At 43.8% G+C, this 27,602-nt stretch overlaps 1 protein-coding gene across 1 annotated transcript in view; it reads right to left on the bottom strand.

The window, feature by feature from the left end:
* The window catches only part of dhx29 (DEAH (Asp-Glu-Ala-His) box polypeptide 29), a 161,254-nt gene that overhangs the window by 42,707 nt on the left and 90,945 nt on the right, over positions 1 to 27,602 (bottom strand). Inside the window, exons 16-19 of the mRNA XM_078549709.1 lie at positions 25,758 to 25,878; positions 5,944 to 6,028; positions 5,227 to 5,315; positions 4,780 to 4,908 (exon numbers count right to left, since the gene is read on the bottom strand). Coding sequence (XP_078405835.1) covers positions 4,780 to 4,908; positions 5,227 to 5,315; positions 5,944 to 6,028; positions 25,758 to 25,878 — 424 coding nt within the window. The remainder of the gene's footprint in view (positions 1 to 4,779; positions 4,909 to 5,226; positions 5,316 to 5,943; positions 6,029 to 25,757; positions 25,879 to 27,602) is intronic.

Raw genomic sequence — 27,602 nt, 5'->3', positions numbered from 1 at the left:
GTAGCTGATGAATCTTTGTTAAGTCTCAAGTTTCCTTCTGTTAAGTTAGTAAATAGTTGAATAAATATAGGCAGGGTAGGGCAACTTAGTCCTGTGAAATGCGCATCCTGTTCCATGTGGGAGCTCCAGCACACTTCGCATGACCTGGAGCAACTTGAGCTCCGGGCTTCAGAGCTTGATGGCAGCAGGTGTCACTGTGGTGTGTTTGTGAGGTTGCATTTTTCATCGATAGAACTTGCTCGATGTGGTCACCTCGCAACTTCAGGATGTGCAAACAGAGAGGAAATGGGTGACTATCAGGGAGACAAGGAGGACAAGTAGGTAGTGCAACCGGTATTCAATACTGACTACTGGCGAAAGAGATGATTCCTCAGGGGAGTATAGTCAGAGCCAAGTCCAAGTGCTTCCCACCACGGCTGGCTCAGCACTACAGGGGAGCCAGGAGGAAGATTGGGAAAGCAATAGTGAATGGGGATTCTATAGTTATGGGGACAGGTGCCATTTCTGCAGCCACAGACGTGAATCCAGGATGGTATGTTGTCTCCTTGGTCCAGGGTCAAGGATGTCACTGGGCAGCTGAGGAGCACTTAAAGGGTACCCCTGGGTGTACAGCCAATGCTTGTGTTGGTCCATATTGGTACCAATGACATAGGAAAAAGGGATGAGGTCCTGGCAGCAGATTTTAGAGAGCCAAGAAAGAAATTAGCAAGCAGGATGCCAGAGGTCGTAATTTCTCCATAGGCCGAGTATAGCAATAGGAGAATGCATTCTGGAGAGATGATGCAGGAGGAAGGGCTTTAAATTCTTGGAAGACTGGGACTGGTTGGGGGGGAAGATAGGACCTGTACAGACAAAACAGTTTGCACCTGTACAGAGCCAGTACCAATGTCTTTGCAGGGTGGTTTCCTCATATCAGCAGGGAGCGTTAAAAACTAGTTTGGCAGGGGGGTGGGAACCAGGAGCTAACATTACAGAAGAAAACCAAGACGCACAAAGAATTGTGCAACACAGGCAGCCAACCATATTAAGAAATAGTCAAGGATTAGGTGGGGGTCAGAGTAACAGGAAATGCAATAAGGTCTCAATTAGGCTTAAAATGCAAGAATGTGTTGTTACAAATATGTATATTATAGCATTTTTTTTTAGTGATTTTAATTGTTAAATGTAGGAGGTACAAGAAAGCTTGGTCTGGATAACTTATCAAACAGGCCTAGAGTTGCATATCAAGGGAAAGTCTCAATGTGTTGCTGTGATAGTGGTGAGAAGTCTTCACATCTAGGATTATCGTGGCTTCTCTGAATAACCCTTGAGACAGGCTTTCTGTAGGCATCTCAGAAGGTGGTTTGAATGCTGTAAACCAGGAGGTTTAAATTATTCATGCAATTTCCCCAGATCAAAGGAAAGTTTGAAGGCACCTGGTAAACAAAGGATGGTTTGAAAGATAAAAGCAAAATGCTGCGGATGCTGGAAATCTGAAATAAAAACAGAAAATGCTGGAAAAACTCGGACCTCTGAAGAAGAGTCATACGGACTCGAAACATTAACTCTGTTTCTCTCTTGGTAGATGCTGTCAGACCTGCTGAGTTTTTCCAGAAATTTGTTTTTTATATTGATGGTTTGAAAGTGTGCATATACTTTTCAGGTCAAAGGATAAAAGTTAAACATAGCTAATCTGCATTTCTGTCTGGGTACAGGCCATGTGTCATGGGCCGGGGGGAGTTGGGGGGGTGAAATGTGATTAGGGAGTTTTTTTTGCTTTCATGTGTCTCTACTGTTTTCACAGTCTGTTCGGCAGTCAACCTGGGAGCAGCTTGCAGAAGGCAGATGGATCTGCTGCCAGCCAGAACAAGGAGCACAGGGCCATCAGAAACCAAGGGTGTTTCTGATTTGGAGTCAGTACGCAAGGATGCAAATGAGGCCTATGCTCAGGCTAGGGAAATCCAAACTGGAGTATTTAAGTAGGGCTAGAGGGTGAGGGGGGAAATTGTAGTACAGTGATAGTGTCACTGGACTTGCAAAAAAAAGAGGCCCAGGCTAAAGCTCTGGGGACATGGATTCAAATCTCACCAAGGTAGCTAGTGGAATTTAATATACAGTAAACGGCAGAACCCTTAAGCGCATTGACGGGCAGAGGGATCTGGGCGTACAGGTCCACAGGTCACTGAAAGAGGCAACGCAGGTGGATAAGGTAGTCAGGACGGCATATGGCAAGCTTGCCTTCATTGGCAGGGGTATTGAGTATAAAAGCTGGGAAGTCATGCTGCAGCTGTATAGAACCTTGGTTAGGCCACACTTGGAATACTGCATGCAAGTCTGGTCGCCACATTACCAGAAGGATATGGAGGCATTGGAGAGGGTGCAGAGGAGGTTTACCAGGGTGCTGCCTGGTCTGGAGGTTATTAGCTATGAGGAGAGGTTGGAGAAACTCGGATTGTTCTCGCTAGAGCGACAGAGATTGAGGGGTGACTTGACAGAAGTTTACAAAATTATGAGTGGCATGGACAGAGTAGATAGTCAGAAGCTTTTTCCCAGGGTGGAAGAGTCAATTACTAGGGGACATAGATTTAAGGTGAGAGGAGAAAACTTTAGAGGAGATGTGCGGGGCAAGTTTTTTTACGCAGAGGGTAGCGAGTGTCTGGAATTTGCTGCCAGAGGAGGTGGTGGAAGCAGGTACGATAGTGGTGTTTAAGAGGCAGCTTGACAAATACATGAATAGGATGGGAATAGAGGGATACGGACACCAGAAGTGCAAAATGTTTTAGTTGACGGGCAATATGATCGGTGCAGGCTTGGAGGGCCGAAGGGCCTGTTCCTGTGCTGTACTTTACTTTGTTCTTTGATTCACCTAGCCAGGTGCACGTGGGAGAATCCCCAAGGAACCCCTCACCTCAGAAGACAATCATAACAATGTGAACGCACGGAATGTGGCAAATAAAGTTGTTGAGCTAGAGCAGCATTGGAGCATGATGGTGTGGCAATAATAGGAACCTGGCTCAAAAGGCGGCAAGGCTACGTACAAAATATTCATGGATACGAGGTGTTTGGGAAAGATAGGGAAGAAAAGAAAGGAGGGATGGCAGGATTGATTAAGAATAATATTAGTGCTGAAGAGAGAGGGTGCCCTAGAGGGGTCAAGGACAGAATCTTTTTGGTTAGAGCTCAGAAACAATAGAGGGGCCATGCTGGGTGTATTCTATAGACCTTTAACTATTGAGAAAGATATGGAGGAGCAGATTTGCAAAGAATTACAGTGAGGTGCAAAAACAACAGAATTGCTATCATGGGGGGGGGTGGGGTGGTCTTTAATTATCGTAATATGACTGGGATAGTAACACTATAAAGGGCAGAGAGGGAGAAGAGTTTCTAAAGTGTTAGTGAAGTTGAAGCCCATGGAATAAAAAGGACAGTGGCTGCATGGATACAAAGTTGGCTGAGTGACATAAAACAAAGTAGCAGTGAACAGTTGACTTAGAGACTTGAGTGCGCAGAAAACAATTTTAAAAGCAGATGACACAAAATTTGGAAACATTGTGAACTGTGAGGAAGGTAGTGCTAATGGAACAAGTGGATACATGGCAGATGAAATTTAATGCAGACAAGTGTGAAGTGATACATTTTGGGAGGAAGACCAAGGAAAAACAGCATAAAATAAAAGGATATAATTCTAGAGCAGAGGGACCCAAGGATATATATGCATAAATCGTTGAAGGAGGCAGGGCAAAAAGTAGTTAATATGGCGTATGGGTTCCTGGGCCTTATAAAAAAAGGCATAGAGTACAAAAGAATGAACCTTTATAAAACATTGGTTTGGCCTCAAATGGTTCAGTGCATCCAATTCTGGGCAACACACTTTAGGAAGGACGTGAAGACATTACAGAGGGTGCAGAGTGGATTCACAACAATGGTTCCAGTAATGAAACTTCGGTTATTTGGATAGAGTGGTGAAGCTGGAGCTGTTCTCTTTCCAAAGAAAGGTGAGGAGCATTGATAGAGGTGTTCAAAATCATAAGGGGTTTGGACAGAGTATATAGGGAGAAGCTGCTCCAGTTAGTAGAAGCAAAGGACAAAGATTTAAGGTGATTAGCAAAAGAACCAGAGACGATATAAGGAAAAACTATTTTATGCAGTGAGTGGTTAGGATCTGGAATGCACTGCCTAGTAGTTAGAGTATCTGAAGAGAAAAGATTTTCAGGGCTACTGGGAAAAGGCAGCAGGGTGGGATAAGCTGAGAAGCTTGTGCAGAGTTGACATGGACACGACAGGCCAAATGGCCTGCTGTGCTTCTTTCATTCCATGATCCCATATTTTATAGAAAAGTATGATTTTGAAATCACAAAAATTTATAAAATAGTTTGTAATATATAAGAATCGTGAAAATATGCTATATTTTGTACAGAACCAACTTGTAAAACCACCATCCCGGCCTCAAAGCCAAGCCCCCATTTCTGAAGTCTGTCCCAGGAACACCTCTAACTACCCAAGTGTCTAGTTATAAGAAGCCAAGCTTATCCCTTCCTTGTTTGAATTCCAGCTTCTCATCCTCCTTTTGTTCCCTGGCCCTACGTCTTCCTCCCCTTCCCAATGAATACTTTGGTCCAACGCTCCATTTCACACACAGCAGATCAACTTGCCCTGGAGCAACACTATAGGAGACATGCTAGGTTGTTAAAACTACAAACTTCAGAAAGTAACCAAATAATTTCTCACTACTAAAATTTTAGATAAAAAAGTACTTCACCATTTGAGACATGAGTTATGTTAGAGATTTTGAGTATTCACCTTTCTTGTGTATACAAACGAAAACAGAATCCCTCTCTGACACGCCCAGCTCGACCCTGCCGCTGAAGAGCATTAGCTTTGCTGATAAAGGTCTCCACCAATGAGCTCATTTGGCTACTTTCATGGTACCTACAAACATTTAAAATACATATACATTTATACAAGCAGGTAGTCATTTTAAAAGATTTGAAAGATATTCAGTACTCGGATAATTTAATATTGATGTCATTCAGTTGCATATGTTATGTAATGCAGAACAGATTACTATTTCATACTTCAGCCTTTTATCTGATGACTAAAATGAGAATTGCTCATAATTATATTGATTTGTAATACTGACAGATTTTAAACATAATTAATAACTTTTATTGAACTACCAAATCTGAAAGGCACTTCTAACTTAGCCTCTAGTTAAAAGGTTGACAAATAACCAGGTTGTAAACAAACCTGTTTTCTTTAGTCTTTCCAGAATCAATGACGAAAACTACATCAGGTATTGTGATACCTGTTTCTGCAATGTTCGTTGCCAGAACGATCTGTAAAGGAATAAACAATTAAGTCAACAGCTATGAAGGATTTAATTACCTATCCCACTTTGAGTTTCAACTTATACCACCTTTCTGCAGCAATGAGTTCAGTAAATAGAAACTTGACAATAAAATACTGCATGATTTGCTGAAAGTTGTACACCTTTTCAAACACAGAACTAATACTGTGACCATTCGTGTCCATATGTCAACACCCTGGGGGTTACCAATGACCAAAAACTTAGCTCGATCATATAAAAACTGTGGCTGCAAGAGCAGGTCAGAGTTTAGGAGTTGTGCAGCAAATAAATCATCACCTTTTTACGCATGGTTACCATCTGAAGAGGGCAGTGGAGACAGATTCGATTTTAGCTTTCAAAAGAAATTGGATAGTTTTCTGGAGAGAAAAAAAGGTGCTGGGCTATGGGGTATTGAGAGTGGGCCCAGCTGAGAAGCCAAATAACTCCTCTGTGCTTTAAGCATTCTAAGATTCTATGGCGCATTTGCAGTCATTAATAATCATTAAAACTTTGATATGCTGTTACTCTTTATGCCACTTCAGTTCTGAAGACTGGAGGAACCAGGGCTCTGTCACTGGGATAAAATGTTAAGAAGGATCTGATAAAATAAGTCTTACCTTCCTGACCCCTTGAGGTGGAACTGTGAAAGCTGCAGCTTGATCTTGTGATGAAAGGATGGAGTGCAAAGCAATCACTCTGTATCTATAGATTTAGCAACATGAAAACAAATTTTGAATAAAGATGTAATTTAAAAAGAAAGTCAGATGGCTACTCTGCTCAGGCTATCAAGCTCATCCAAGAGATAATAAAGCTCACACGTAGCAAGACTTGGACAGCAACTTGCTAAGTAGCAACATTCACACCACAAGAGAGCCAGACAATGACCATTTCCGACAAGAGAAAGTCTAACTACCACTTCTGGGATTATCATCGCAAAATACTGGGCGTCATCATTGGCCAGACACTTAACTGAGCCAGCCACAAAAATACTGTGGCTACAAGAGCAGGTTAGAAGCTGAATATTTCACCTTCTGACTCCCCAATGCCTGTCCACAAGCACAAATAAAGAGTCTGACAGAATACTCTTGTCTGCTCCAGCAACATGGTATGATATAGTCGGGATTACAGAGACATGGCTGCAGGGTGAACAGGGATGGGAACTGAATATCCAGGGGTATTCAGTATTTAGGAAGGACAGACAAAAAGAAAAGGCGGTGGAGCTGCATTGCTGGATTAAGAGGAAACTGACGCAATAGTGAGGAAAGATATTAGCTCTGACGATGTGGAATCTGTATGGGCAGAGCTGAGAAACACTAAGGGGCAAAAAACGTTAGTGGGGGTTGAATATAGACCCCCAAACTGTAGTGGTGATGTTGGGAATGGCATTAAACAGGAAATTAGAGACGCATGCAATAAAAGGAACATCTGTAATTATGGGTGACTTTAATATGCATATAGATTGGGCAAATCAAATTAGTAACAATACCACAGAGGAGGAATTCCTGGAGTGTAGATGGGATGTTTTTCTGGACCAATATGTTGAGGAGCCAACGAGAGAACAGGCCACCCTAGACTGGGTATTGTGTAATGAGAAAGGAATAATTGGCAATCTAGTTGTGCGAGGCCCCTTGGGGAAGGGCGACCATAATATGATAGAATTCTTCATCAAGATGGAGAGTGACGTAGTTGATTCTGAGACTTGGGTCCTGAATCTTAATAAAGGAAACTACGATGGTATGAGGCGCGAGTTGGCTATGGTGGATTGGGAAACATTACTTAAAGGGATGACGGTGGATAGGCAATGGCAAACATTCAAAGGGCGCAAGGGTGAACTGCAACAATTGTTTATTCCTGTCTGGCGCAAAAGTAAAACAGGAAAGGTGGCCAAACCATGGCTTACAAGGGAAATTAGAGATAGTATTAGATGCAAGGAAGAGGCATACAAAGTGGCCAGAAAAAACAACAGGCCTGAGGATTGGGAGCAGTTTAGAATTCAGCAAAGGAGGACCAAGGGATTGATTAAGAAGGGGAAAATAGAGTACGAGAGTAAGCAAGCAGGGAACATTAAAACTGACTGTAAAAGTTTCTATAGGTATGTGAAGAGAAAAAGATTGAAGACAAATGTAGGTCCCTTACAGTCAGAAACAGGTGAATTTATAATGGGGAACAAAGAAATGGCTGACCGACTAAATACATACTTTGGTTCTGTCTTCACAAAGGAGGACACAAATAACATACCAGAAATGTTGGGGAACACAGGGTTTAGTGAGAGGGAGGAACTGAAAGAAATCAGTATTAGTAGGGAAACGGTGTTGGGGAAATTGATGGGATTGAAGGCCGATAAATCCCCAGGGCCTGATAATCTACATCCCAGAGTGCTTAAGGAAGTGGCCCTAGAAATGGTGGATGTATTGGTGGTCATCTTCTGAGATTCTATAGATTCTGGAACAGTTCCTACAGATTGGAGGGTAGCTAATTAAACCCCGCTATTTAAAAAGGGAGGTAGAGAGAAAACAGGGAATTATAGACCAGTCAGCCTGACGTCGGTAGTGGGGAAAATTCTAGAGTCCATTATAAAAGATTTAATAGCTGAGCACTTGGAAAAAAGTGGCAGAATCGGACAGAGGCAGCGTGGATTTATGAAAGGGAAATCATGCTTGACAAATGTATTGGAATTTTTCCGAGGATGTAACTAGTAGAGTTGATGAGGGGGAGACAGTGGATGTGGTTTATTTGGACTTTCAGAAGGCTTGCGACAAAGTCCCACATAAGAGATTGGCGTGTAAAATTAAAGCGCATGGGATTGGGGGTAGTGTACTGAGATGGACAGAAAACTGGTTGGCAGACAGGAAACAAAGAGTAGGAGTAAATGGGTCTTTTTCCAAATGGCAGGCAGTGACTAGTGGGGTACCACAGGGATCGGTGCTGGGACCCCAGTTATTCACAATATATATTAATGATTTAGATGAGAGAATTAAATGTAATATCTCCAAATTTGCAGATGACACAAAGCTGGGTGGGAGGGTGAGCTGTGAGGAGGATGCAGAGATGCTTCACTGTGATTTGGACAAGCTGAGTGAGTCGGCAAATGCATGGCAGATGCAGTATAATGTGGATAAATGTGAGGTTACCCATTTTGGTAGCAAAGACAGGAAGGCAGATTATCTGAATGGTTCTAAATTGAGAGAGGGGAATGTGCTACGAGACCTGGGTGTCCTTGTACACCAGTCGCTGAAGGTAAGCATGCAGATGCAGCAGGCGGTAAAGAAGGCAAATGGTATGTTGGCCTTCATAGCCAGAGGATTAGAGTACAGGAACAGGGATATCTTGCTGCAATTGTACAGGGCCTTGGTGAGACCACACCTGGAATATTGTGTGCAGTTTTGGTCTCCTTATCTGAGGAAGGATGTACTTGCTATAGAGGGAGTGCAGTGAAGGTTTACCAGACTGATTCCTGGGATGGCAGAGCTGACATATGAGGAGAGATTGAGTCGATTAGGATTATATTCATTGAGAGTTCAGAAGAATGAGGGGGGATCTCATAGGAACCTATAAAATTCTAACAGGGCTAGACAGGGTAGATGCAGGAAGGATGTTTCCAATGGTGGGCGAGTCCAGAACCAGGGGTCACAGTCTGAGAATATGGGGTAGACCATTTAGGACTGAGATGAGGAGAAATTTCTTCACCCAGAGAGTGGTGAGCCTGTGGAATTCGCTACCACAGAAAGTAGTTGAGACCAAAACATTGTATGCTTTCAAGGAGGAGTTAGATATAGCTCATAATGAATGGCGGAGCAGGCTCGAAGGGCCAAATGGCCCACTCCTGCTCCTAGTTTCTATGTTTCTATGCCAAAACCGTCGAGGACAAGGCAGCCATTTGACTGGTATCTTGATCAATCACGTCAAGCATTCACTCCCTCCATTACTGGTGCACTATGGCTGCCGTGTGTGCCATCTACAAGGTGTACTGTAATAACTTGTCAAGGCTTCTTTGACAGTACCACGCAAACACCCAGCCTCTACCACTTGGAGGATCTAGGAAGTAGGCACAAGAGAACAAAACACCTGCAAGGTCTCTCCAAACCATGCACTATCCTGTCTTGAAAATATATTGCTATTCCTTCATTATCACTGGATTAGAAGTTCTGGATCTCCCAATCTAACAGCACAGTGGGTGCACCAGCAGTTCAATGCAATGGCTCAACACCACCTTCTCAAGGGCAATTTGGGATGGGCATTAAATGCTGGTCTTTCCAGTGACACACACATCCCATGAATGAAAAAGAAAAACAGCAGAGATAATTTTCTTCACAGACACGCTTTACCCTCTACACTACAACACACTCATTCCACCTTTCCCCATGCTTCCCCGATCAATATTACAGCACACTCAATTCCGTGGCCCCAGCAAGTTAAATATATCATTTAAAAAGTATTGAGGTGTTAGGTCAACTTGTGAACAAGAAGCATACGCTGATTTGTGAGAGAGTGTCCAGAAACTGATCACAAGATGTTGTCTATGAAGTTGAGAAATCAAAGGCCAGTTGTCAGTATAGGTTGAAAAATTTTAATAACAGACAATAAACAGAACTGACTTAGTATAGGGAAACCTAGAAAATTTGGACTGACAGTAGATATAGCCAGCCAACATAGCTAAGCAATTAAAGAAATTTGCTTCACAGATGTGAAAATATAAACAGAACATCAGGATATAAATCATTAACACAACCTCTAAGTATAATACACTGGTCAGAACTCATGCAATTTTGGGCACCATGCCAATGATAAAGACGATATAGATCTTGGACTCAGTGGTAGAATACTCGCCTGTCAAACGGTTGTAGATTTAATCCCCTCTCCAGTGGACTGAGTGCACAATTTAGGCAGGACTCCATTACTGAGGGAGTGCTGCACTATGGGAGGTCCCATCTATCCCCCAGGGGATAAAAGATTCCATAGCAGTATGCAAAGAGAGAAGTTCTCACAGTATGCTGAATAAAGAGTGCAGAGAGAGAGATGAGAACAATTAAAGAGCACGGAGAGAGAGATCGAGATACCATTAAAGAGCACGGAGAGACGAGAATTCATTAAAGAACGCGAGGGGGCGAGAGCGTGGCGAGACTTCATAAAGAGGCGCGAGAGGGTAAAGAGCACAGAGAGCAGTTGATTGGCGAGGAGGATTGGTGAGTATTTCGAGTCTTTAAAGTAAAAGTAATGTCTTTATTTTGTGTTTAGGTCTCTAGTTTTTTTTTTCTTAAAAATAGCTTAAGTACAAGATTGATACTGGTGTAAAAAAAATTCCAATTAATTGTAAAGAGCAGGGATACAAGAGTAATTAATTAATCATTTGAATAAAATATGATAATGATAGCAGGACAGGTGATGTGATCCAGAGTGAACACATCTATAATAAGTGTTTGTAGGTCGAGGAACTTTGGGTCAGAGTTAAGGAGCTGGAGTCTGAGTTGCAGCCATTGCGCCAAATCAGGGAGGGGAACGTTACCTGGACTCTTTGCGTCAGGAAACAGGTCACACCCCTCGAATTCAGTAATTCAAATTTTGTCTTTGATCAATGACAGGAGGGTGTGACTGCAGATGAGACAGGTATGGGGACCCAGAGGGTAGCGTTCGAGGAGCCTCAGCCCCTGCAATTGTCCAACAGTTATGAGGTTCTTGCAAGCTGTGTGGATGAGAGCAGGGACTGCAGGGAGGATGAGCGCGCTGACCACGGCACCGTGGAACAGGGAGCCATTCAAGTGGGGTGGAGGAAATAGGAATGTAGTAGTGGTAGCAGACAGTATAATTAGGGGGATAGATATTGTTCTCTGCAGCCGTGAGCATGAGTCCTGGAGGTTGTGTTGCCTGCCCGGTGCCAGGGTTAAGGGCATCTCCTCAGGAATGGAGAGGAACTTGGAGTGAGGGGGGAAGGATCCAGTTGTCATCATCCACATTGGTACCAATGACACTGATGGGACTAGAAAGGAGGTTCTGCTGAAAGAATTTGAACAGTTAGGAGCTAAATTAAAAAGCAGAACCTCCAAGGTAATAATCTTAGGACTACCTGAGCCATGGGCAAACTGGCACAGGATAAAAAAAGTCAAGGGTTTAAATGCGTGGCTCAAAGATTGGTGTGGGAAAAATGGGTTTCAGTTCGTGGGACACTGGCACTAGTACTGGGGTAGAAGGGTGCTATTCCAGTGGGACGGGCTTCACTGGAACCATGCTAGGACCGGTGTCCTGACAAATCAAATTAATAGGGCTGGAGAGAGGGCTTTAGACCAAATAGAGGGGAGAAGGATTCTGGAGAGGGGATACGTAGGGTTACAAAGCAGAAGGATATGGCAGCATTGCAGGGCAGCCACTGAGGTAATGATACCCAGAGTGTGACAGGTAGAGAGTACAGACACGAGAGGGAGGGAGAGAGAGAGAGAGAGCGTGAGAGCACACACGAGAGGGAGAGAGAGAGAGCGCACACGCGAGAGGGAGAGAGAGCGCACACGCGAGAGGGAGAGAGCGAGCGAGCGTACACGCGAGAGGGAGAGAGAGAGCGCACACGCGAGAGGGAGAGAGAGAGAGAGCGCACACGCGAGAGGGAGAGAGAGAGGGCGCACACGGGAGAGAGAGAGAGCGAGAGAGAGAGAGAGAGCGCGCACACGTGAGAGGGAGAGAGAGAGGGGGGAGAGAGAGCGAGAGAGCGCACACGCGAGAGGGAGAGAGCGAGAGAGCGCACACGCGAGAGAGAGAGCGCACACGCGAGAGGGAGAGAGACAGCGCACACGTGAGAGGGAGAGAGAGAGTGCACACGCGAGAGGGAGAGAGAGAGAGAGAGCGCACACGCGAGAGGGAGAGAGCGCACACTGAGAGGGAGAGAGAGAGAGCACACACGCGAGAGGGAGAGAGAGAGAGCACACATGCGAGAGGGAGAGAGAGAGAGCACACACGCGAGAGGGAGAGAGAGAGAGTGAGAGAGCGCACACGCGAGAGGGAGAGAGAGCACACACGCGAGAGGGAGAGAGAGAGAGAGAGAGCACACACGCGAGAGGGAGAGAGAGAGAGAGGGAGAGAGGGTGCACACGCGCGCGAGAGAGAGGGCGCACGCGCGCGCGAGAGACGGGGCGCACGCACACGCGAGCGAGCGAGAATAAGAAACAGCAGCAAAAAGGGTTAAAGGGGGAAAAAATGGCAAAAAAGCTAAATTAATGGACGTAGTATTCGGAACAAAATAAATGAATTAACGGCACAAATAGAGGTTAACAGTGTGATCTTATAGCCATTACGGAGATACGGTTACAAGGAGGTCAAAGCTGGGAACTAAATAGTCGGGGTATGTGACTTTTCCAAAGGACAGGCAGGAAGGAAAGGGTGGTGGGGTAGCTTTGTTAGTACGAGATGGAATAGGTATTAAAGCAAGAAATTATCTTGGATCAGAAGATGTAGAATCCAAATGGGTGGAGGTAAGAAATAACAAGGGGAAGACAACACTGATGGTAGTAATCTATAGGCCCTGTGACAGTAACTATTCTGTAGGACAGAGAATAAATCAAGAGATAATGAGTGCATGTAAAAAAGACAGTACATTAATCACGGGTGATTTTAATCTTCATCTAGATTGGGAAAATCAAACGGGCAGAGGTAGCCACAAGCAAGAATTCACAGATTGTATTCGGGACAGTTTCCTAGAACAATATGTTGTGGATCCAACCAGGAATCAGGCTATTTTGGATCTGGTAATGTGTAATGAGGCAGGTTTAATGAATGATCTCAGAGTAAAAGATCCCCTAGGAAACAGTGACCATAACATGGTAGAATTTAGTATTCAGTTTGAGAGTGAGAAACTTGGATTGGAAACAACTGTGTTAAACTTAAATAAGGGTAATTACAAGGAATGAGGGCAGAGTTGGCTGCAGTGAACTGAGAAAGGAGTTTAGCAGAAAAGATGGTTGATGAACAATGATTTATTTAAGAAAATAATTCATGACTCACAACAAAGATATATATGAGGAAGGATTCTAGAAGGAGATAAACCAACCATGGTTAACCAAGGAAGTTAAGATTAGTACCAAATTGAAAGAAAAAACATACAATATGGCAAATAGTGGTAAGCCAGAAGATTGAGAAAGTTTTAAAAACCAATAAAAAATAACCAAAAAAATATATAAAGAGGGAGAAAATAAACTTTGAGGGTAAACAAGCAAGTAATATAAAAACGGACAGTAAGAGCTTCTTTAAATGTATAAAAAGGAAGAGAGGCGCCAAAGTGAACATAGGCCCCTTATAGAATGAGGCTGGGAAATAATAGTGGGGAACCAGGAAATGGCAGAGGAGCTGAATAAATACTTTGCATCAGTCTTCACAGTAGAAGACACTGACTGCATTCCAAAAATACTAAATAATCAAGGGGCAAAAGGGAGGTTGGGGGTCGGCGGAAATAAATACAATAAATATCAGTACAGAAAAACTACTAGGGAAAGTAATGTGGCTAAAGGTCTATAAGTCTCCTGGACCTGATGGGTTGCATCCTAGGATATTAAAGGAAGTAGCTGCAGAGATAGTGGATGCACTGGTAGTAATTTTCCAAGAATCCTTGGATTCTGGAAAAGTCCCAGAGGATTGGAAAATTGCCAATGTAACACCCTTATTCAAAAAGGGAGACGACAAAAAACAGGTAACTCTCGGCCAGTTAGCTTAACATCCGTCATTGGGAAAATGTTAGAATCTATTATAAAGGTTTTAATAGCGGAGCATTTAGAAATACATAATATAATCAAGCAGAGTCCGCATGGCTTCACGAAGGGGAAATCATGCCCAACAAATTTATTAAAATTCTTTGAGGTAATAACGAGCAAGGGGAACCAGTAGATGTAATATATTTGGATTTCCAAAAGGCGTTCGATAAAGGTACCACACATAAGGCTATTTAATAAGATAAGAGCCCATGGTATTGAGGGTAGTATATTAGCACGGATAGAGGATTAGCTAACTAATGGAAGACAGAGAGTTGGGATAAGGGGGTCATTTTCAGAATGGCAACTTGTAACTAGTCGAGTGCCACCAGGGTCAGTGCTGGAGCCACAATTATTTACATTATATATTAATGACTTGGATGAAGGAAGTGAATACACTATCGCCAAATTTGCGGATGGCACAAAAATAGGTGGGAAGGCAAGTGGTGAGGATGACACAAAGAATCTATAGAGGGATATAGGCAGGTTAAGTGAGTGGGCCAAAACTTGGCAAATGGAATATAATGTCGGACAATGTGAGGTTATGCATTTTATCAGGAAGAATAGAGGAGCTGAATATTATTTAAATGGAGAAAGACTGCAGAAAGCTACAGCACAAAAGGGATTGGGGGGTCATTGTGCATGAATTTCAAAAAGCTAACAAGAATGAGAGGCGACCTTATTGAAAAGTATAAGATTCTTATGGAGCTTGATAGGGTAGATGCTGAGAGGTTGATTCCCCTTGTGAGAGTGTCTAGGACCAGAGGGCATAATCTCAGAGTAAGGGGTCGGCCATTTAAGCCAGAGATGAGGAGGAATTTCTTTTCCGAGGGTAGTGAATCTGTGGAATTCTTTAAAGCAGAGGGCTGCGGAGGCTGGGTCATTAAGCATATTTAAGGCTGAGATAAACAAATTTTTAATCAGTAAGGGAATCAAGGGTTATGGGGAAAAGGCAGGAAAATAGAGCTGAAGATTATCAGATCAGCCATGATCTCACTGAATGGCAGAGCAGACTCGATGGGACAAATGGCCTACTTCTGCTCCGACATCTTATGGTGCTGGTCAATAATTATCTTCCAATCAACTCCATTTAAAAAAGACATTATCTGGTCACTGTGCTCAAACTGGTTGTCATATTTTCCTACATTACAATTATGACGACACTTGGAAAGTATTTAAATTTGCTGTGAAGCACTCTGATGCATGCTAAGGACACGAAAGGCACAATATACACACAAGTTCTTTCTTTCTTCTCTAACAGACAACTGAAACCACACACTTTTCAAAAAACACAAGACAGAAGTACACAGATATTCTAATGAAGACACTGTGGTTAGTCACATTGCACATTATGCACACCGAGGTAGTTGGCATGCTAAGGAATTAAGTTGAAGAGACGCATGTGTTTTGGCTGTGTTAAGGGGACTGTGCGCCTTAAGACTCACGTAAACATGACATGAACTTACATGGAATCATCGGGGGGGGGGGGGGGGGGGGGGGTTGTAAGCTTATGGTCCCCCTTTGACTTTCCCCGAGGGGTGATAGGACTGTGTCCCATATACGCGGGTTACATTGGTTTCCAGAAATGATTTTCCAATCCCTATTTCCCACAATTCCTACATATGTCTCATTTATGTTTGCTGAGAGAAGGCAGACAAAATCATCCAGCTAACAATGACAGCTGCGCTTATCTATGCATGCAGGAAGAGAAAAAATCAGTGCTTAATGGATAAGTCAGGTATAAGTTCAGGTTTGCAATGATTGTGGTGCCAATCAATGGACAAATGTGTGTCCATAATGGGTCAATAGGAAGCAGAGCCAGGGCATCTGCAGCATTGCACTCCTCTCCCTCAGCTCCTCCATTATTCTTGCCTGGGGAGGAATTTGTACACAATAATGGGACGTGGCAAAGAACAAAATATGCTGGAAATACTCAGCAGGTCTGACAGCATCTGTGGAGAGGTAAAGCAGTTAGTTTCACATCAAGGATCTTTCTTCAGAACTGCAATGTGGTATATGTTTGGTCCATAATTTTGATCTGACCATTGCACATTCTGCTGCAGGCAACATTCACAAGGGTTTGTATCTATGCCACTCCACATTCTTCCCATGTCACCTGTAATTTTAGATCTTGCTCCCCAGGTTTCTTGAAGATTGTGTTTTTCTTGATCACGAAACAAACATGGTGAAAATATACTTGTGGGAATTTGTATTCATCTTATAGTCAGAAAATTAGAGGTTCAATCCTTGGATACACAATCTAGGCAGACACTTCAATACAGTATTAAGTTTACATTGTTTTAGATGGTGTCTTTCAGCTGACATGTCAAACCCAAAGCCCTGTCTGTTTATTTAGATGGTCAAAGATCTCATAGCATTGTTTGAAGAGCAGAAAATTGTCCCAGTGTCCTGACCAACATTCCTTCAACGTCACCAAAGATAGAGTATCTGGTTATTCATTTTATATGCTCATTGGTGCATAGTTATGTGCAAATTGGCTGCTCCTTTAACCTAAACTTCAAAAGTAATCTACTGGTTGTATAATGCTCTGGGACTCCCAAAGATGTTAAAGGTATAACATAATTCCAAGCTCTAGCTTTTTAAGGAATTTCGGATTGGAAAAAGGTATTCTCAAGTAAATGCAAGCCTCAGTCCAAGCAGGAAATAGGGCAATTACCAGATGTTTCTGGGTCTTTGTCAAGCTTTTCATGACATCTTTGAAGTGCCAGCTATGCGGGAGGAAATGGGAAGCCTTGATCTGTGTTCAGCCAGGGTTATGGGACAAGCCCAAATCCAAACCATAACTCCCTGAAGTGTGACTGCCCAATAGTGTCCGACATATCAAAGACTGAGCCCTCCATTCTTGCTTGATTCAGAGATTTTGAGAGTTTACTGCCTGACCACAGAAGCCTGGATAAGAGTGCTGAGTCTTAAAGCAGCTGCACTAGTATTTTGCCTAGTACAAACTGAAACCAGTCAAAGAGGCAGGGAATTACTGAGAGATCTTCTCAAGACCATTATGGAACAGGTTGTGCTGTGTTATCTTATATGCTGAACAGGAAAAACAGGCAGTTTTGTAGAGTTTAGAATTGCTGCTAGATATTAAAAGAGGGATCACAACCACAGAAATGCACAAGTCTTGTGGATATTTTATGTTCTGATCAAGAAACATGCCGTTACTTTTGGAGGCGTTTATCTTGCATTCGCAACTGAATTTTTCGTGCAGGTTTCTGGACGACTAATCCAGTAGCATAACCCTCTACACTACCATCCACTTTGCAGCCCCCGTATATGTTATGAAACTCAAATTTACCTTAATGTTGACCGCAGAGGTCAGGAACTCCAAGTCCCAACAAACCTTGGGACTTTCTGTGCATACTCAGACTGGGAATAGGCTGCACATGTGCAATTCAGCAGATCTGCATCTTTAAGCTGTTCAGGCCAGGGCAGGCCCAGTGTGCCTGTGCATAGAGAGTGAGAGAGAAAGGAAAAATGGTGCAAAAACCCAGGTCAGGTGACCGGGAGCAAAGTGCCATGAAAGACTATTGTCCCAGGCAGAGGACAGGGAGATACCCTAGAAGGAAGCCCCAGATAGGAGACAGAGACCAGGGACAGAAACAGATCCCATTTAAGGAAAGAGAGGAGCAGAGAAACAGGCTCAACTGGAAAAGGGCTGCATGGGGCAGACTTCAAGTGAAGGAGCTTGGTGACTCTGTACTGCAGGCTATTGGGGCAAATGTACCCCTTTGGAGCAGTAGCATTCTGCTCAGCGCAGCTGAAGATCTGAAGTTGTGCCTGTAATTTGGTGTTTGAACGTATACTCAGGGGTCCAGCATAATAGAATCTGAGGAGCCAACACTGAAACCTATGAGATCACTGATGCCGTCCGGGTCTGATAATTGAAGAGGGCTCAGGAGGAGCCCTGAAGATCCAAGGACACAACGGAAGGTTCCAGGGAACAAAATCTCAGGAGACAAGACTGAAAGCCTGCCAGGTGGGCTGTCGAGTTGGAGGGACCTTTGGGAGAGTTCCAAGATTAGAACTTGGAAGATGAAGACTGAATCCCTCTTGAGAGGCAGTTTCAGCAAGATTGGTTGATTCAGTGTTACTCACGTCTGGGTGGGTTGTTGAGAAATCCATGGACTCTGTCTTGGCACATCTGCCATTTATTGTTCAGTGTCCAACCACAGTTTGCCTGTTAATTCATATGTGCCTCATAGTAGTTCAATGTTAGAATATAAGATAGATATTGTAAATTGTTATATCTTTCTGACCTTCTGTAGCAAAGTTTATTTTTATTTATTCAAAACCCATGGAACCTTCTGGCTTTGTTCCATTAGCAATTGTCTTAAATCTCAAACTTTATCTACTTTATTGGTCCCTAGGTGAACCTTACCAATGACTTGGGAGTATGGCCAAGGATCATAACACATATCAACTCCAATCTAAAGACTGCCTGTTTCACCTTCATAATATTTCCTGCCTTAGCCAATAATTCTGCTGTAACCTTCATCCATGCATTTGTTGGTTCAGCCTTGAATAATCCAACACACACTCTTGGCTAGTCTCATATCCATTACACACTGTAGCCTTAAGCTCATTCAAACCTTTGCTGCCCATATTCTATTCCTCATTATGTCTTTCTAACCTACATCGACTCCAGTGCCTCGAATTTAAAATCATCTGTGTGTCTGTTTCTTCACTGACTCAGTCTTCATTACCTCCAATCTCCTTTGGATAATAGTTTTCTCTCCATCCCTCTAACGCTGGTTTCCTGCACCACCCCTCTCCCTTGGTCCCACAATTAACAGCTATATATTCAGCTGCCTAAGCCAAACAATATGGAATTTTCTTCATGGACCCCTTGATCTTTCCAAAGTTTTAAGACTGCTTAAAAACTGCCTCATTTATCAAATTTTTGATCGACCCATCTAATAACCCTGGTTATGTTGAATTTATTTTTGTGATTACACTTGTGAAAGTTATGGAACGTCTAGTGCAAAGAAAGTAGAAACCTTGTAAGTTTGATGGGGAATACATGGGCTTGAAACTACTTATACACAGAATCTTGGCTTGGGAGTCTCTAGGTAATCTGTGTTCTGCCAATCAACCTAAAATGTACATGCACACAGTTGCTGTTCAAATGCAGTCCAGGCATATGGGTGGGACTAGATAATGGCCCACTCCACTTGCCGGTTGCATCAACAGAACCTACAAGATCATTGAAAGATGGTGTAAATGGAAACTTAATCAAATACAGTTAAGAAAAAAGATACAACACAACCCATATACAACCAGGGTGGCAGACCAAGAGGCACAACTGGTCAACTCTACACCTAGTATTTCCTTTTATGGCAGATGTTTCTTGGCATATTCTCCTCTTTCCTGGCAAGGTGGGTGACTACTCAGAAAGCAAACATCAGCCCTATGTTTGGTCATTGTGAGTGTGAGGTGAAGTATCCCACAGTCCTTGTAGGGTTGTATTGCTCTTTCTCAATCACTAGCACCATGAAGCTGCAATGGATGTTTCCTGGACAGAGGGAGGAGCAATGTTTTTACTTTTTGGCAAGATGCAAGCTACTTGAATTGCTCGCAGTGGGGTTGGGGGGTGGTGGCATGGTGGGAGGGGAGAGAAGGTTAGAGACCCACAGGGTAAATTTTCCTGTACTTGACTTCGTTTGTTCAAGAATTGAATATTCACATGACAAAGGCCTAACGTGTTGTGCAGCTGTGCAAATGGGGGCTCAAGTTTTGTCAAGTCTATCATGTTGTCCACATTGAAAGCTCTCCTGGACAAACACTGGTCTGTTTTCCTTCAGGGCGCAAAAGATACTGAACATATTAATGCAGTAGCCCTGGTTATCAGTTATCTTTGAGGTGATTTCCCAGACTGTCTTTAATTTTAGTGGGTTTTTGGTCATAGAGGGGTGCTTGACTCCTGCTTCACTTATGGGCGGAATGGTTAATGCAGAGAGGGATATTGCTATTGAACCATCTTGTATATCATCACTCCAGGGGATATTTCAGGGGGCAATGTTGTGTGAGGTATTTTTAGACTCTCAATTATAAGACTCTGATATTTCTCTCCACTGTACCTGGTGCTATGGGAAGAAAATGAGTGTAGAAACATAATGTCACATCTAAGCTTCCTTTACACTATCCTCGACTTCAAGACATGGGAAGAACCTGGGCTACACAACTGCACAGGCCCAGAGCATCCATGGAAATGAGACATGAGAAAGAAATCCACTCTTGCCTCAATTTCCTCAATCACCTGGTGACGCTGCGTGATATCTCCACTTTCTAACTGCCTCCCACACTTAACAGTGCAAACAACTGATCGAAACAGTTCATATATGAAGCTGGTTTCACTGTTGAGTTTTCATCTATTGTTAATTATACAAAACAAAGATGGAACTGCTAAGGAACTTACTTTAAGTAACAGAACGAAGCCTGCAGTTGTCAATCATCATGGGTGACAGCTAACATGGAGCTTCCTGCATTTTTCTCAATACTGTTATGATCCCAGCTGATGTCTTGACTGGACAAGTCAGATTCCAGAGTGTAACCTGGCTTGATAGATCCTAACTTTTGTTTTATCAGAAACCATGGAGATAAGTTACTGAACAAAATCATAGGAGTCTGCTGATGAACTTCTAATACAAAGAATAAAGTATTTACTTAAACAAGAAAAATGAACTATGTTACACCAGGCAAAAAGGTTGGAAAGATTTCAACACAAACACAAGATGACGATTCAAATTCCCACTATTCCTTTATCCTAGCAATATCTTCACAGGCACATAAACCAGTGCAGTGTTACACAAAGGCACGCTTAGGACTAGCACAGTTTATTCCAGTGAATTCCTGAGCATTCACTTGATGTTTCTCACCCAACTTGTATCTTTCCCCCTAGACACCAAAAACTGCACTCTAAACTCACTGTTTCAACTGCAGAGAAAACAATTGAGTTCACTAAATTCAATCTTCCACTAGCACCTCTGCTAAACTGATCACTTTACCGAGCCCTATAACTGATTATTCAGTTAACTACGTTTTTTCTTTACTCATTCATGGGATGTGGGCTTCGCTGGCTGGGCCAGCATTTATTGCCCATCCCAAGTTGCCCTTGAGAAGGTGGTGGTTGTGATCTGCCTTCTTGAACTGCTACAGTCCATGTGGTGTAGGTACACCCACAATGCTGTTAGAAAGGGAGTTCCAGGACTTTGACCCAGCAACATTGAAGGAACAGCGATATATTTCAGGATGGTGAGTGACTTGGAGGGGAACTTCCAGGTGGTGGTGTTCCCATCTATCTGCTGCCCTCGTCCTTCTAGATGGTAGTGGGTCATGGGTTTGGAAGGTGCTGTTGAAGGGGCCTTGGTGAATTCCTGCAATGCATCTTGTAGATGGTACACACTGCAGCTACTGTGTATCAGTGGTGGAGGGAATGAATGTTTGTGGATGCGGTGCCAATCATGCTGACTGCTTTGTCCTGGATGGTGTCAAGCTTGAGTGTTGTTGGAGCTGCACTCATCCAGGCAAGTGGGGAGTATTCCATCATTCCCCTGACTTGTGCCTTGTAGATGATCGACAGGCTTGGGGAGTCAGGAGGTGCGTTACCCATCGCACAATTCCTAGCCTCTAACCTGCTCTTGTAGAGACAGTATTTATATGGCTAGTCCAGTTCAGTTTCTGGTCAATACTAACCCCCAGGATGTTGATTGCGGTAGATTCAGTGATGGTAATGCCATTGAACATCAAGGGGCGATGGCTGGATTCTCTTGTTCGAGGTGGTCATTGCCTGGCACTTGTGATGCGATTGTTACTTGCCACTTCTCAGCCCAAGCCTGGATATTGTCCAGCCGTTGCTGCATTTGGACATGGACTGCTTAAGTATCTGAGGAGTCGCGAATGGTGAACATCGTGCAATCATCAGCAAACATCCCCATTTCTGACCTTATGATGGAAGGAAGGTCATTGATGAAGCAGCTAAAAATGGTTGGGCCGAGGACACTACCCTGAGGAACCCCTGCAGTGATGTCCTGGAGCTGAGATGACTGACCTCCAAAAACCACAACCATCTTCCTTTGTGCTTGGTATGACTCCAAACAGCGGAGAGTTTTCCGCCAGATTCCCATCGACTCCAGTTTTGCAAGGGCTCCTTGATGCCACACTCTGTCAAATGCGACCTTGGTGTCAAGGGCAGTCACTCTCACCTCACAAATTCAGCTCTTTTGTCCATGTTTGAACCAATGCTGTATCGAGGTCTGGAGCTGAGCGGCTCAAACTGGGCGTCAGTGAGCAGGTTATTGCTAAGCAATTGCTGTTGATGACCCTTTCCATGACTTTACTGATGGAGAGTAGACTGATGGGGCAGTAATTGGCAGGGTCAGATTTGTCCTGCTTTTTGTGTACAAGACATACCTGGGTGATTTTCCACATAGCCGGGTAGATGACCGTGTTGTAGCTGTACTGGAACAACTTGGCTAGGGGTGTAGCAAGTTCTGGAGCACAAGCCTTGAGTACCATTGCCGGAATATTGTCAGGGCCCATAGCCTTTGCTGTATCCAGTGCCTTCAGCTGTTTCTTGATATCTCGTGGAGTGAATCGAATTGGCTGAAGGTTGACATCTGTGATGCCGAGGCCTCTGGAGGAGGCTGCGATGGATCATCCACTCAGCACTTCTGGCTGAAAATTGTAGCAAATGCTTCAGCCTTTTCTTCCAATAGCCTTGAGCTTTTCATCTCAGTGAACTTAAAATCCCCATCTTCTCTCTCTAACACACTGAACACTCCACAATAAAACACAGGTGCGACCAAAGCACATTTCCATAGAGTTAACAACCCACCCAGACGTTTGTCACATTGTGAGCCAACCAATCTCACAAACTTTGTCTTTCTCACAAGGGTTTCCAATCTCCACATTTGAAGAATTCTCACCTTGGAATTCTCTCTAAAAGCAGCCCCGCTCGGGTGGTTTCAACAATGGCCGACCTCGGAGGGTTTTAATCTCACCTTCCAAGATTCCTTGCCCCTGGATTTACAACTACACTCAAGCATCACCTTCCAAGCACAATTTCAGATCTTCGGCCGTGCCAAGCTGAACACCACTGCTTCAAAGGGATACCTTTGCCCCAGTGGCCTGCGGCATGCAGTCACCTTCTCTCAAGCCCAGCTTCACTCCAAGTTGACTCACTGCAGCTCTTTCTTTAATTCTGAACATATTCCTCTGCTCCTTTCTTTTAGCTCAACTTAATTGGACCTCTTCCTATCCTGTGTTCATCCCTTACCTGGGATCACCTTTTGGGACCTCTCCCAGTCCCCCTCCCGGGTCCTTCTCTCTGGGACACCTACTTGGTAATGGTGCTCCGGTTCATGTCATCTGACCTGCTTTTCACACCCTTTGCCCTTCCCTGCTTCTGTGGAGGTGCACAGGACCGGTTCCCAGCCTGAAGGTAAAATTAACAAACTGCGCATGTGCAGCCATTTCCCAGCTGACACATGCACAGAAGACCCAAGGCTCATCAGGAACTGGAGTTCCCGACCTCTGACTTCAGATTAAGCTAAGTATTTCAGTTTCATCACAATATATATGACGTGAGCAGCTGATTGAAGCTAGAACCACAGAAAGGTCAGAACGGGAAATGGCCGCACATGCGCCATTTAACTTTACCTTCAGACCAGGAACCGGTCCTGCGTAGAAGCAAGGAAGGACAAACGGTGCGAAAAGCAAGTCAAATGACATGTACCGGAGCGCCTTTACCATGTCCCGCTCCCCGGGAGGAGGGGGACAAAGGAGAGGTCCCAAAAAGTAGTCCCAGGTAAAGGAAGGAGACAGGGGACAGGAAGAGGTCCAGTTAAGTTAAGCTAAAAGAAAGGAGCAGAGAAATAGGCTCAGAATTAAAGAAAGAGCTGCAGTGAGTGACTCTTAACTGCACAATGAAGTGGCCTACAAGGCACTCAGCTGTATCAGGCTGCAGTTTAAGGAGGCCTGCCAACGCATCATAGCAACTTGGGATGGGTAATAAATGCCAGCCTAGTCATTAAGGTCCACATCCTCAGAGTTAAGATTTTATTTTTAAAAAATCAGTATACTGAGCATGCCACAGAAGACTACACCCCGCCCAACCCAGTTGCTAAATTCTCAATTCTTTACAAAAGCCACTTGCATGAGAAACAGTAGGTCTGGAATGTTCACCGGATTTAGTTATCTAAGGTCTGAATCAGAGGAACAACTCAGTTTAAATATCTTACTAACAGGCATCAATTTGTGTTATCTGTCTTTAGAGAACAGGCAATCACAGATAGCATGAGGCACTGGCATTCTTCAAACCATAGGCTGAGCAGTACAACTCTATGAAATAGGAATACAGGTGTCCCCCATTTAAAGTGCACTCTCACAGCGCATTTGCATTTTAGCACTTTGTTAATTATGGAACCCTGAATAGTGCTACCTTCATTTTCGTTTTAGTGTGGTTACTGCGCATGCACCAACAACCACGTGCTCAGTCTGGTTTTTTAAATACACACTGCTGTTTCACTTGCCAACTGTCCCGACCCCCTTAGTCCCTCTGTTCACCATCACTCCCCTCACACACTCACTTGCTCCCTTCACCAACTCCCCCGCTCTCTATGCCACTCCCCTATCCAGATTCTCCTACTCCCTCCCTCTCGCTCTCCAGACATGCTCACTGCTTCACTCTCATGACCTCCTCACTCCCTTCCACTCACCACTTCTCTCTCCCAACCACCTTACTCTCTCCCACTCACCACCTAGTTCTCCCGATCCCCTCAGTCCCTCCCATTCACTGCCCTTCTCAGAGAGCTTGGGAGAGGGGCAGCAAGGGGGTTGCGATAGGTGATGCAGCAAAAGAAAAGGAGCGAGCCGGATGGAGTGAGGGGTGGAAGTGGGAAGCAGCAAGGGTAAGTGAGGGAGAGAGAGGCGGGAGGCAGGAGGCAGGAAGCAGCGAACAGGAGATAAAGTTAGTGAGGGTAGTAAGTTAGTAAGAGGAATATAAGCCAGTTGAGTTTAAGGCAGCCAATAGTTCTTTAATGTAAAAATTACAGGTCAAGATTGTTGCTGTTACTATATGCTTTCTTCTGGGAAAGTGATTTGCATTTAGCACATTTTTGTTTAGCATACTGTTATTTTTTGAGACGCATTGGGAGTGCTAAACGAGGGAGAGCTGTACATTGCCCCATTCTTGTTACCACACCATAGACATGCATTATATTCCACTGAACAATGATTCCATCGGTTGGAGATTCAGAGTTTTTGCTGCAACTGCTCATCTCCTTGTAACACAGTCAAGGTAGGCACTAAGATGTACAAACTTGTTTCATGTATTCTGCCTCTGGACAACATAATCCTGCGGTACCCTATTCAGCTATGTGGCAGAAATCTGCCTTCAGCACAACAGAAGGACCTATGTAGGGCTAGTTGCAATGTGTCAGTCACCTAGATATTTTAGATACACGTTCACGGCCCACCCTTCCTCATCTAAGTGGCTTTGGGAAAGAGATGTAGGTTGAATAGCTGGTGAAATAAGCCTTACATACAGCACTATAATTGGACATGTAGAACACCAAGATGGTTAGTACTTAACAATTCTTGTGTAAGTATTTCTTAGAGTGCTAATCATCAAACTAAACTTTAAAATAATCAGGCAATTCAAATATTTGTCACAAATTGAGAAAAAATTGTACCTTTTCCTGTCTCGGAACCTTTTGTCTGTCGTTAGAAGATCATGAAGTTGTTGAATATAAGCCAGACCTGGTAAGAATACTAACACTGCACCATGAACTTCTCTGAACGGGGCACTTTTTTCTAAAAAGAAATGAAATTCATCAACTCAAACAAATCATTATATTACAATACATTGAAAGTTCTGGCCAACATCAAGGTTTGCATGCCAAATTTATTCTCTGCTGTCACCTCCAACATCCACACACATCACCACCCCCCTCCTCTAGATGCTGTTTCTCAACATCACCACCTGCAGGCAAGTGGTCAGCTTTCACATGTACAATGATGTCACTCAGCTATACTTAGCCATCACGCCTCTCAATCACATCCATTGTGTTAGGCTGCATAGCCAAAATCAAATTTTAGCCAAGTCACATCTTCCTAGTCAACATCCAAAAGGCCAAAGCCATTTTATTCAACGTCCACCACTATCTTCACTTCCTTGTCACTGTTTTCATCTCATTCACTGTCTCGTACTGAAGGAGACTATGCATAACCTGGGCATTCTGTTCGACCACGGATTAAACTTTAAACTCTACCCATCACCAAACTAATTCCACCTCTAACATCTACTAATCACTATCCACACCTTAACCCCACAGACACTGAAACCATTGTACTTGCCTTAGTCAGCTCTACACTTGGTTACTCTTAATGCTTTTCTTCTTGGTTTCAAGTGATCCTTAAACCTCAACATATCCAAAAATCAGCTACCCTGATTCTGTCCCTGATAGGTTAGATGGACCATAAAACATAGGAACAGAAATTAGGCCATTCGGCCCATCGAGTCTGCTCCACCATTCAATCATGGCTGATAAGTTTCTCAACCCCATTCTCCTGCCTTCTCCCCTTTGATCCCCTTACCAATCAAGAATCTATCTATCTCAGTCTTAAATACACTCAATGACCTGGCCTCCACAGCCTTCTGTGGCAATGAATTCCATAGATTCACCAATCTCTGGCTAAAGAAGTTTCTCCTCATCTCTGTTCTAAAAGGTCTTCCCTTTACTCTGAGGCTGTGCCCTCGGGTCCTAGTCTCTCCGACTAATGGAAACATCTTCCCCACGTCCACTCTATCCAGGCCTTTCAGTATGCTGTAAGTGTCAATCAGATCCCCCCTCATCCTTCTAAACTCCATCAAGTATAGACCCAGAGTCCTCAAACGTTCCTCATATGTTAAGCCTTTCATTCCTGGGATCATTCTCGTGAACCTCCTCTGGACCCTCTCCAGGGCCAGCACATCCTTCCTGAGATACGGGGCCCAAAATTGCTCACAATATTCTAAATATGGTCTGACCAGAGCCTTATAAAGCCTCAGCAGCACATCCCTGCTTTTATATTCTAGTCCTCTCGAAATAAATGCCAACATTGCATTTGCCTTCCTAACTACCAACTCAACCTGCAAGTTAACCTTAAGAGAATCCTGGACTAGGACTCCCAAGTCCCTTTGCACTCCAGATTTCTGAATTCTCTCCCCATTTAGAAAATAGTCTATGCCTCTATTCTTCCTACCAAAGTGCATGACCTCACACTTCCCCACGTTGTATTCCATCTGCCACTTCTTTGTCCATTCTCCTAACCTGTCCAAATCCTTCTGCAGCCTCCCCACCTCCTCAATACTACCTGTCCCTCCACCTATCTTTGTATCATCTGCAAACTTAGCCAGGATGCCCTCAGTTCCTTCATCTAGATCATTAATGTATAAAGTGAAAAGTTGTGGTCCCAACACTGACCCCTGCGGAACTCCACTAGTCACCGGCCGCCACCCTGAGAAGGACCCCCTTATCCCCACTCTCTGCCCCGTC

This window comes from Cetorhinus maximus, chromosome 1 (genome assembly GCF_964194155.1).
Source record: "Cetorhinus maximus chromosome 1, sCetMax3.hap1.1, whole genome shotgun sequence".
Taxonomy (NCBI): Eukaryota; Metazoa; Chordata; class Chondrichthyes; order Lamniformes; family Cetorhinidae; genus Cetorhinus; species Cetorhinus maximus.
Note: the sequence above shows the minus strand (reverse complement) of the source record. Positions and strands in the feature narration are given on the sequence as shown.